Here is a 12,742-nt window from a genome sequence, read left to right on the forward strand (position 1 = left end):
AACACTACCTCTGACACATAAAAGAAGGAAACAGCTATGAATCTGAGAGCCTAAAAGAGGACTGTCTTTTAGACGCACCATCATCGATCACTAATTACACATTATAGGACTACATAGTTCTTCAATATCTTAATAAAATTAAAGTTCATATGTATATTTTAATGTACTTCAGTGCTATTTATATAGTTCTTTTATATACTAAACAGTGTAATGTTAGGTGCCTATGGTGATGGAGAATCCAAGGATGATTTTCTGCCATGTTTTCTATTCAACTCCACAAGAGCCTGTATATATATAACGTATACGTATATGCATAAATTTTAATACATGTCATTTATAACAGTGAATACATTTTGGACAGTCAAATTTTACCAAATAAGGTTCCCCAATAAGGTCATGTATAACCAACCACTTTTTTATTTGTATATAAGTTAAGTCACGAATGACGTTGGATGCTTTCAATAATACTACTAAGATAAATTTAGAATATTGTGAAGGAGCTACGAATCATAAAAATTTACATAAAAGAAATAAAGAAAATCTATATTGTATAACTCATTCCTCAGAAATTCACCACTAGGTGCATGTTTTATCATTTGGCTAATTACAGCTACCTCATGCTATGATCTGGTCAGAAATTAAGTAACCTATGTTATTCAGTAATTTGTGTAACTTTTTGTGGTAGTGCACATATAAATGCGTGCGTATTTATACAAATAGTTGGTAGCGTACCATGCATGGTTGAATCTATATGGCTTTGTCTGATCAGAGATACTCCGACAAACACTCTAATACATAAGTGTGTGTATGCACAACTATATGTGTTAGCTGTCATTTATTTAATTATTTTGCTTTCATAGTTAGTATTTTAATTGTCTAATAAATTAATATAAAATATCCTTTCCTCTAGTGTAATGCGACTTGTGCTACTCAGATCTCCCCGTTTTGTAATGTAAAATGTACCTGCAAGTAGCAATCATTAATATCTTTGCTTAAAAAAAAACGTTAATGTGTTAAACTATAATTTTTTTTTTTGATAAAATATTAAATTTTATATCAATTTTAAATTTTTTTGACAGCAATTACAGAGGAAACAAGAAATCAGAGTAATTAAAATCTAAACTAAAACTAAGGCTAAGAAACAATAGAACCCAAAAGATGCTCACAATCAACAAGAACAATCTAAGCAACCTAGAAGATCCAACATGTAGAAACACCAATTCCAAACTCAAAACTCGGACATTTGTCTTGTTGCCACAGATCCTAAGATCTTGAGTCCTCATCGTCGTTGCCACGAGCATCACCACTCAAGGCCGCCCTTAAAACTTCGAACGCGGATAGAACCTACATTTTCTCCGAAGACTAACACAAAAACGAATGAATGGTTCTTCTTTTACTTTTATAGACTGTTAATAAATGAATGAATAAATAAATAGATAAATAAACAAATGCTTAGCAAAATGAAGAAGAGTTATTTTCGAGCATGATTAATGGAAAGTTCTTAGGATAGGATTTTTAGCGGAATACAAGAAACCGTCTATTAATTTTTAACTAAAAAAAACTAAGAACCGGATCTTAAATATCTTATTTAAAAACCAATTTTTTTTTAGTTAAAAGTTAAAAGATAATTTCTTATATTTCACTAAAAATTCCATCCTAAAAATTCTTACTCTTACCAATTCAACGAAAGTGTACGCACAGCTTTGAAACCATCTCTAGACAGTTTGGTCTCAAAGATCACAGAATCAAATGATGTCACTCAAAATTACCTCTCTCTGTTTGAGTTTTGCACATATCTTTGCCCATTCAAACCTAAAAAAAATCATTTTTTGAGTGAAACTAATGATATGACGACCAGTTAACCTAACAATATCTAACAAGCATCTACACTTAAAACCTCTCTAGCTATAGAAAATGACATTTTTATGGTTTATTGCGCCGTGCTTGACTGATAAACTATACGTCAATATTTAATAATTAAGAGAGTGGAATTTTTTGTTGATTTCAGTTTTGTACATACATACACTTAAGGACAACAGAAGTATATATGCTCCCAAAGAATAGTTGAAAAACTAGCTAGTCTCTGAAAGACAAGTCATTTGGTATGTTCCAAACATTCTCTACAAACAGAAAAACGACAAATCATATGGAATTATCCGCCTCTAATTAATACATAAATTAAATCCCAAATTATGATACACAACTACGAAAAAGTAATTAAATTAAATAATCGTACCCTAGGCAGGAACTCTAGAGATAGTGATGAAGATTATGTATGTAAGCACTTGCATTAGTGGATGGCAAGACGTGTCATGGCCATGTACCTGTATGCTATACTTAGCTTAGCCATATAACATTTTTAGTGTTATTCTCTTTTGATTATATACATTTAACTAAATACTCCAACTATTCTCTTCTTCTTTTTTAAAGAATAACTGAACCGACAAATGGATTTTATTTAAACTATGCATATAAATAATTATATTTGGATATAATCATATAAACATTAATAATATATTTATTATACACTTCTTGGGTCTAGATAAAGCAATACACGAAAAGAAGGAAAATGGAATAATTATCTTTGAGAATAGTTCAAGGAGCAAAACGTTATAAGAACTAGAGACACTGCTGTTCAAAAAAAAAAAAAAACTAGAGACACCATAGATGCATGAATATACGGACTCACTTATGATTAATTTAATTAATTGATTAATGGTACATTCTGTCAAACCTCTAGACGATAAGTAAAACAACACCATATGAAACCTTGATTAGCCTTGCGACAATTCGCCCCACGACGACCTGTTGTATATTTTTATAATTTTATTTTCTTTGTTTAGCCACTAAAGTTGGACCATTGTCAAAAAGTAACCAACGTACTTGACAATTTATAAATTTATATAATGCAGCTGATGCTGACACTCACTAATTTTTTTTGCCTTTTTATAATAATAATCATCTTTTCAACTTTGTGTTTCTGTTTTCTGTCCATATAAAAGTTAGGAATTTTGTTTTTATTTACATAAAATAGTGTAACGTTTTTTGTGGAAATGGTTATGGCTAATGGGAGTGATGTCGCCTCCTCTGATTGTTTTCTACGTACTTTTAACTTTTAATTAATCTTATATATTACTTCTTTTCATGTGTGATTTTTTAAATTTAGACCATTTCTAGAAAATATCATATTTTACATAAGTTCATTATTATATCTTTTAATATATTTATCTTTTTATTTGAAATACAAATGAATATATTTAAAATGTTCTAACAAAATCTTTTTAAAATCTTCTTAGAATCTTTCTTAAATTTACTTTCAAAAATTAGTTAGTTTTAATTTAAATTATCATAAAATATAATTATAAATTAAAATTGAATATAGTTTTGGTTTATAAACGAAAATTTAAATAAAAAAAAATTAATTAATTTCACAAATACATTTACTAATAATTTTTAAAGATTTTGTTAGAAATAAATATTTATATTTATTTTAATTTTTTCAAATTTGTTTTCTAATAAAATAAAAATCATGATTTTTTGATGAGTGATATTTTTATTTGGACCATCATTTAAATTTTATAATAAATGTATATCACTAATGCTAATATACATAATATTTTTAACTACTTTAATCATAATATCTTTTATTTTTTTAAAAAAAAATTAAAATTCTAACAAATCTCATGAAAAAGATTATAATAAGATCTTAATTGTCATAAATTGAATATAAATATTTTCAACTAATTTTGTAATTAGTAATGAAATGTTACTAAAAGAATAAAATTATATCCTATTTTATCAATTTTATAATAATATCTATCATTTTAAAATGAAAATGTTATACTGAACAAAATATGATAAAATTATTTTAAATTGATAAGTTAACATATTTTATTTTTATAAATATAAAATATTTATGCTAAAAATATAATATGTTGGAAGAACGGGTTAATATTAGTAAACTATATAATACATGTATAAAAATTTAACTTATCTTAAACTTTTTAATATACAGTAATTTATTATATAAAGTTAATAAACATTAGAAATTACTAAAAAAAATCTAGCGATTTTAATTACGGATCATGATTATAAATAAATTAAATACAAAATTGTTTTCATATATGTTTTTTCATGCATTAAAAAATTTAGTTTAATAATCAAACGCAAATTCAATAAGACAAATATATAATAAGCAACATATATATATATATATATATATGTGATGAGTTTAATTTACAACATGAAAACTATAAAATTATTATATTTGGCATAATTATACAAACATTTAAATATGTGAGTAACATTAAAAATATATAATAATTATGTAAAATAAATGTCTACATATATAAATGTGAAAATATATACCCGCACGGTTGTGCGGGTGGAAATCTAGTTAATATATTGTTTCCATCACGCAGACGAGATTTGGCTATTTCTTGTTATCTACTTATGGAGGAAAGGGATACGGGGAAATTTCAGCTACTTTAAATAAACTGATAAAATATTTTCCACTAATTATTTTCATAATATATTTACTATTATTTATTTATATTACTTTCCACTACTTTAAATTTCAGCTACTTTAAGTAAAATCCAGATCAAAACATCCCGCAAATGACCTTCGAATCAAACTCTTTTTTTTTCGTTTTAAAACGCTAGTAAAGCCCATGAAAGCCCGTATAAATGAAAAACATATGGTACATTATTAGATATGATCAATATGTTTCGTTAAGGCTCATAAAAGCCCATTAGTTACTTGACCAGAAGAGCAGAAGTTAAAGCAAATACTCAAGTGGTGGGTTTAAATTTGAGGATTAAGCATCATATGTCACTAAATTACTTAGGTTTGAAGGGAGGAAGAGCCACTAACTTTCTTCTTTGGAGAAAAAATCAACAAAAAAGTCAATTAAACAAAGAGATTAATTTGAGAGTAAACAATGTTTAAAAAGGTGGGAAGAAGAGGATGAACATTGATAGACTCCATGAGCATTAATCCGACGACTCTATATTATAATTCACGCCGGTGCATCTAAGCCAAAGAAACAAATCTCTGAGTGATTTGATTCTTGTTTTCTAAGTAACAGATGTGCGATGAATCTTCGTAATTGCACACATATTAAGTGGATGTATACACAAAGCACAACATTGATTAAAGTTCTACGGTAATTAAATATAATAAAAAGTGGAAATATGCCCGTCTATAAGAAAAGGTTAAGTGACTTCCCGACTCATAAGCTATGCATCAAGTACGAGAAAAAGCTAACGTGGCCCTCATGTCATATTAGCATTTTGATTCCGGTATTTTATACTAGGCGTCATGTTTGTCCTCTAAAAAACTGTGTACTGATGCACAGGGTGTGTCATGTAAGTAACAAAGCCATGCGTAGATGGCCCCTCATGCATATATGAAGGACATCAAACGGGCCATGCGTTTAGTTTATGTAATTATCCAAGTGATTTGTCCTATTGGTTGGAGTCAGTGATGGAGATAAACCAAATTTCACAATTCATGTTTGTTATGTATATGAATCTGATCATTGTATATGTATATGGAGAAGATGTTATATGTTTATGTCTTATGGCATGTGATATGGCATACTCGTGAAGCCCACGTGACTCAAAGCTTGGTTCAAACTTGACATGTTATATAGTCTTCTACTTCTTCTTCTTTTTTTGTTAATGGGGTTTCAATGTAGTTTTATTCTCTTCTACTTTACAGTACATTTTTTAAACATACTTTACAATACGTTGATACATAGAAACTCACTCTGTATAAAAATACATATTGACTATGATTCTTTACTAATTAAATTACATAATTACTAATTAAGTTTCATGACATATGGCTTATATACGTACTTAGCAATGTAACTTGGAATTCCATTAGGTTTACACTAAGCTTGGAACTGACATTCACACAACTTAAATAAATCACAAAATTTAATATCATAAGGATATATACCATTAAACAAATTCTATATGATTAGTATATAACTAAGTTGACGTACCGATTTTTTTTTCTTATAATATCATAAGTATCATTCCATATGTCGTTTAATATATTTGGAAGTAATACTAACGACCATGATAAACGACGAAAATTTTCTGGTACAACGACTACACAAATCTCAGTTTGTATAGTTATGGTCGGTCATATGCAATTAAGACTTTCAAGTACAATACTCAATCACGGATTATCAAATCCAACCAAATTCTCAATCTCTTATTTCTCAAAATACATACATATCTTTATTAGTACAATTTTTAATCGAATTATTAATTATTTCAGACAGGTCTTTGGGGACTCAACCACCAGATTAATGCTCATCACATGTAAGGATCATTTGCCGTTATGGCCTGTGTGGCCGCATATTATGCTCAAGTTAAATAAGTTTCGGTTAGCAAAGTTGTATTTTATATAGTTCCTAGTGTTCGTAGTACCAACAAGGCTCATGGCATTTTCAAAAAAAAAAAAAAATTAGTTGTTTGATATGTATATATTCTATTTCTATCTATAATAGGCTTTTCGCATCATATAACCTTTGACCGGTATCTTATATAATGATTAGGCTATTATATGACACTTTATCCGACTTTATCCCTCCGAAATAATTTACAGAAAATAAATAAAATGGTTATAATGCTTTTTCTCTTTAAATGATTGGAGCCTTTTCTTAGTTTGCGAAATTATTGATTTCAGTAGCTATGATTGGAACTGTGTTGTAAACTTGTAATGTTCAAATCTCTAATCATTGTAAATTTGTAATCACTGGACCATGGTATTTGTTAGCATCGCTTTAGCCTTTAGTAAGAGTCGTCATTTTATACAGTTGTAAAACGATCCAAATATATGTTTTAAATGCAGTAAAAATCGATTGTTCATCTATCTTTTTGATATATAGCTATATCATTGAAGATTTATTTGTCAATTTGTTTAATTCATTTATCAATTTGGCTTCATGGAACATTTTGAACAAAGAGATCATGCTCTCTTCCTCGATTTACATAAAAGACGTCTCCTTTGACTTTCCTAATTTGCTTCCTCAGTTTACCAATTCCCTCCATTGCAATATTAAGCTGTATTAATCAGTTAACTAACGTTGTAAATTATATGCCTCCTTGATATATGTCTACTAACGTCCTTAACTAACGTTAACGATCATCATATGACTTATAGCCAAAGGTGATTGCATGTCAACCGATTCAGAAATTAACCCAAATTAAGGAAACACATTTTTCTCTTCACGATGGAGAAACACATATTTACAAATTCAAATATAATATATATTAAGTAGAGTGAATTACACAATACACGCAAACATTTTATTAAAATTACAACGGGAAATAATATATATAGCCACTGCAAGTCCACATTCGGACTGAGTGCATTTTAGACACGTATAACAACACTTATAGTAAAGTTTCAAAAAAAAAAACAACACTTAGAGCAACAAGGTTACACCCGAAAAAATGCATTAAAACTCACCCAAACATTTATGAAAATTACACATATATAATGATATTATAGATACCTTGGAAATAAAAATACTTCCAAAATATTAAAAAAAAAATGAAGGAAATAAAGAAGAAGAAAAAACCTTGAAGTTATTTTCGTTTAATTTGTAGTCTCATACTCAGGGAGATGAATAGTTTCATCGCTCATCAGGTACACGGTCTGACCATGAAACCCGGAAAACCCAGTTAGAGACTGTCTTCTTCCTCAAGCTCTTGAGCCTCTCATGGCTTTTTCTTGATATCATCCGTCCACAGTCTGTAGACTCCACGAACGTTTTGAGCCTCTTCAAGGCCAAATCGAGTGTCTCCTCGCTCATATTAGCGAAACAAACCCTAAACCAACCCGGTTCAGTGCAGTGGCAAGACGAACCGGGAGAGATGTTTAGTTTCACGTTGTAAACAATCTTTTTCCATAGGTCGAGCTCTGCTTCGAACGTGTTCGTGTCCAAGAGGTGTCTCATGTCGACCCAACAGAACAAACCCGCGTTGCTTCTCAGGGAAGTAATCCCCGAGGACTCAAGACCAGACACTAGGCGTTTCTGTCTTGACCTGAGCCGTTTCTGGTTCTCCTCGAGGTACTGGCTTGTGAACTTCTTGTCCGAGAGCAATGCAGAGAGAAGGTACTGAGTCTGAGAAGAGACAAGACCGAAACTCGACATTTTTGTCGCTGCGGAGACGATCATCTCGTCGTTGGAGTAGATCGCTCCCACGCGGAAACCAGGAAGCCCTAGATCTTTGGAAAGGCTGTAAACGATGTGGACTCTTTTAGAAACCTCGGTGTTTTCGAGTTTCTTGTCTTGCAAGACATCCATTACGCTTATGAACTGTTCAAACCCGAACATAGTGCCTGAGTAGATCTCGTCGCTGATGAGATGAATGTTCTTGGAAGTGATGAAGTCAACGAGAAGATTAAGCTCACGTCTGGTCAACGCAGTGCCAAGTGGGTTAGATGGGTTTGTGACAAGAACTCCTTTGACTTTAAGATCAAGTTTAAGGGCTTGTTGGTAAGCTTGTTGTAGAGCTGATTCAGTGATCTGAAAGCCGTTGGAGCTTGAGCAGTGGATTGGTACAATCTCAGCTCCGGTTCTCCATTTAAGATCTCTATCAAATCTGTAATATTCATTAAAAAGCCAAAACGTAAGCAAAGAGTTTTAATGAGTTTGCTTGGGATCCAAGTAAAGTGAAACTAGGGTTATTATAATTGTAACTTACCCAGGATAGTAAGGAGTAGGCAAAAGGAAAGCATCGCCAGGCTCAGCGAGACAGAACATGAGAGTCTCGTTCGCAGAGGTCGAACCAGCGGCTAACACAATCTTTTTGGGATCGAATGTGACTCTGTTTCCTCTTATCTCTTCCATGAACTCAGCCATAGCCTATAAAATACGAATATGTTCATGAGAACTGAGAAAATTATTCGTTACTTGTGATACAAGTATTACGTTAATATTTTTTTTGCTTACTTTTTTGAATTCAGGCATGCCGTAATAGTCTTGAAAGAGAGCAAGCTCTCTGAAAATGGACTGACCGTTCCTCTTGAGACTAGCTGCGTCCTGGTTCTTAGCTAGCCATGACTCGATGAGATCAAAACATAGCTGGTTTTCAGCAAGACCCATCTGGATCATCCCATTAGGGTTCTTCATCTCATCGTAAGGATTCTTCTCGTACTCTTCCCATCCCAAGAAGTAGGATGAGTCTTGTCCATGACCATTGCTTGTAACTTTTGTCGAAAGCTGTTTCATTTTTCTGATTTTAGGTCACAAGATTTTGGTCGAAGAGAGAATAATGTCAGAAGAGAATGTAGAGAGAAAAAAGAGATTTTGAACTTAGGGTTTAAGATGGTTAAGAGTGAGATATGTTTTGAGAAGCAATGGGTATGTTAAGAGATATATATAGATGACAACAGAATCAGAAACTGTGAGACTTTTTACGTAGTTTTAGTAAATGTTCGTTAAGACATGTGAAGCAACTTTTTTTAATTGTATTTTAATACGTCTCTAATAATCAGTCAGCTATTATTTGATGAGAATAATTATTGAATACATTGCAAATAGCGCTTTATACTATGTGTTGTGTTATCCATCATTGAACTTCCATTTATTATTGCATTCACACATACATCAATAAATCTTAGTATTTTTTTTTAAAGAAAAAGTTTAATCTAGTATTGTATGCTTTCAAAAGCTTCCAATTCTGTATACATACAAATTGACCAAATTTTGAGCTTATTTGTTCGTTTCCTAGGATTTGAGTATATTAAATAACAATTTTATAAATTAATCGGGATAAGAAAGGAAAAATATCGTTGTGGACTTATTAAATAATGGTATTTTAGTGTCGTTAAATGATTAGCCTTTACGCGTTTCCGTCACCGCCGGACCGTCCCTTGTTATGACCATATCCCGTTTAGAGACTAAACATGGCAATTAGAAATCATTATTTATACAAAAGCTGTGACATTATACAAAATTATCTTATCAGAACCTGTAACTTTGACTTAAATAATATTTAATAAAATAAGATTAGAATGGTAAACGTAAAACTGGAAAACAAGCAAAATGAAATTCAAGAACAAAGAAAAACGAAGAGAGACAAGTGGGGATCCAATGTAATGTCATACCGACATCAAATCGCTTAAGAAATTGTATTGGCTCACTAAATTGATCTTGTATACGTATGTATACATTTATACTTTTATTTATACGAAAGGTGGTATATGCTCCCTAAACTCTAGTAGTCCCATGTGTTGGTCCGCCATTAATTTTTCTTTCGTCTCTTTCTCCACTCATTTACGACAACATATTCATTCAATGGGAACATTTTCATGCAAATTTAAGTTTTTACTTACCATGTGGTTTCAGTTTTGTAATATCGCCAAGAGACTAACAATAATCGATATATGTAATAAATTATAATGTACATCGATCTCAATTTCAATAGAGGTACAGAATAAATCATGACGTTTTATGTTGTCAAAAAAAAAATGATGACGTTTTATCATAAATATGATTCCCAGTTGGAGTAAATTCCTGGAGCTTTATGTACATGTTGAGCCAGTTATATTCTCATACTTTGATAATCAATGAATTTGATGATTCCAGATGATAATCATGGGAAAATAAGACGAGTAGACGACTATTACAGAATAAAAGTTCTACTAACTTGAATGATGAATATAGATGTATATAATATTTATTATGTGGATTTTTTGAAACTATTTTCATTCTGAATATATAAAATTTTAAAATATGAAGAACAAAAATAGATGGAAACTTTTTTATCGTATATTTTGAATGATTTTTTTAAACATGGGATAATAAAAGAGTTATCTATTTATCCGGACATAGATTAATGATTAGTATACTTACTTAATATTTAATCAATCCAGTTGAGTTATATTAATCAGCAAAATCAAGTGGACAAAATCAAAGCCAGTGGTGGTAGCCGTTGGTTTATAAGTTGTTGCTTATGCCCCCAGATTTTTAGGCGACGTTTTCCGATTTAAGTTTGACCTCCAACTACCAACCAACTTAACTGGAATATTATTTGGTAGGTAATAATAGTCTAGTAGTATAACTTTTTCTCTAAAATAACAAAAGTTGACGTCAGAAAAATGATATTATTTCACACCTCATTTTTTACCTCATTTTTTTTAATGCTGGATAATTATGATATTACAACTAAGCGAAATATTACAGACGATTCTACAGCCGACAGTTCTACCTGACGTATGAGAATTGACGTATGACTGCTTCACCTCAATCGCCCTATGGAACTCATGCTTGACGGTACTCTTTGTATTTTCTCTTTTAATTTGTATAATTCTGCTTTCTCCGAGAATTGAAACTCAGACCTCTTGGTATAGAGGTATAGAAGCATTAATTGAAACTCAGGACCTCTTGAGGACCCCATTTTGATTTTTAAAATAATTAATTAGACATTGTGATTTTCTCAGATTATTTTTCAAGATTTTATAAAGCTCAAATTGATTTAATTGGTGTCCAAAATGGGTCCTCAAATAACAGCCCTTAATAATGATAAAACATAAAATGCAAAACGACTCATTGAAAATACTCATTAGCATGTGAAATCATCATACTGATGATGATGAAGCCATATATTTCGGCATTCATCATCTTGATTGCCTTTTCTGAAACAACCAAAAGATATCATATCAATTCATAAATGCAATCACATAATTAATACCACAGTTAACAATTTTAGATTCTGTATTTTGAAGGATCAAGATAGAACACCACATTTGTATTTTTTTTATCATAAAAAGTAGAGTTGTTATATCCCCTATCTTATGCGTTATTAGAAGAAAGGAAATAGATGAATATAAAAAGGATCCAAATAGCAACTGTAGTTTGGTACCATTACTTTATAGGGGTTTTTGCCAAAACTAACCCACAACTTGATTTTAATTCCAAACCTATACCCAAACTTGAATCAAATGCAAAACTAACCTAAAAGCCTAGTGAAATTACAGCTCAGCCCCTTGTGACCAAACAAAAAAACAGAAGCCATTTTTACGAATATAGCCCCAGTAAATCGTCTGAGTCGTCTGAGATGTTGGAAGTCGTCTGGACGACTGAAGTGTAAGTCGTCTGGACGACTGAAGTGTAAGTCGTCTGGACGACTGAAGTGTAAGTCGTCTGGACGACTGAAGTGTAAGTCGTCTGGTACCAGTTTATTTTAAAAATAATTTATAAATCTTGTAAAAAAATATTTAGATGCGTAAAAAATAAAAATCAAGTAATTATAAACAGTTTTAACTGGTATAAATTAAGATATGATAAAATTGATTTGTTTTGAAGATATATGAGTGGAAGTAGTGAATCATGAAATACTTTGGTTTAGGAGTTTGGCAAACATATGTTGTAGTATTGTATGTATTGTTAGGGTTAGATTTTGGAAAACTAAAATGTTTTTTTCAAAAATTAGTTTTCACCTATATGTGTTTATTTCTGTGTATAGTAAACACTTTTCAAGTTTGATTTGGTTTTATGAAGTGTTTAATTAGATAATTAAGTTTAGGGGTTATGTTTAGGGTGTGGACGACTTATATTTCAGTCGTCTGTTAAATAATTTACCCGGACGACGTATATTTCAGTCGTCCAGACGACTTACTTGTAAGTCGTCTGGAAAGTCTTCTATTTTAGTTTCCCGCTAAAAATATTTAATTTCCCGCTAAAAATATTAAACTCTTCTGGACGACTTACAT

The 12,742-nt window shown here is 30.9% G+C and overlaps 1 protein-coding gene across 1 annotated transcript; it reads right to left on the reverse strand.

Annotated features, from left to right (window-relative positions):
* Positions 1–4,466: 4,466 nt before the first annotated feature.
* LOC106444821 (1-aminocyclopropane-1-carboxylate synthase 5-like) lies at positions 4,467–11,866 on the reverse strand. Its single transcript, XM_013886250.3, has 3 exons — positions 8,979–11,866; positions 8,731–8,891; positions 4,467–8,628 (listed from the first exon to the last, which is right to left on the reverse strand). The coding sequence occupies exons 1-3, from the start codon at positions 9,255–9,257 to the stop codon at positions 7,656–7,658; spliced, it is 1,413 nt and encodes a 470-aa protein (XP_013741704.1). The 5' UTR covers positions 9,258–11,866; the 3' UTR covers positions 4,467–7,655.
* Between the last annotated feature and the right edge of the window lie 876 nt (positions 11,867–12,742).

The sequence above is a fragment of the Brassica napus genome, chromosome A9 (genome assembly GCF_020379485.1).
Source record: "Brassica napus cultivar Da-Ae chromosome A9, Da-Ae, whole genome shotgun sequence".
In the NCBI taxonomy this organism is placed as follows: Eukaryota; Viridiplantae; Streptophyta; class Magnoliopsida; order Brassicales; family Brassicaceae; genus Brassica; species Brassica napus.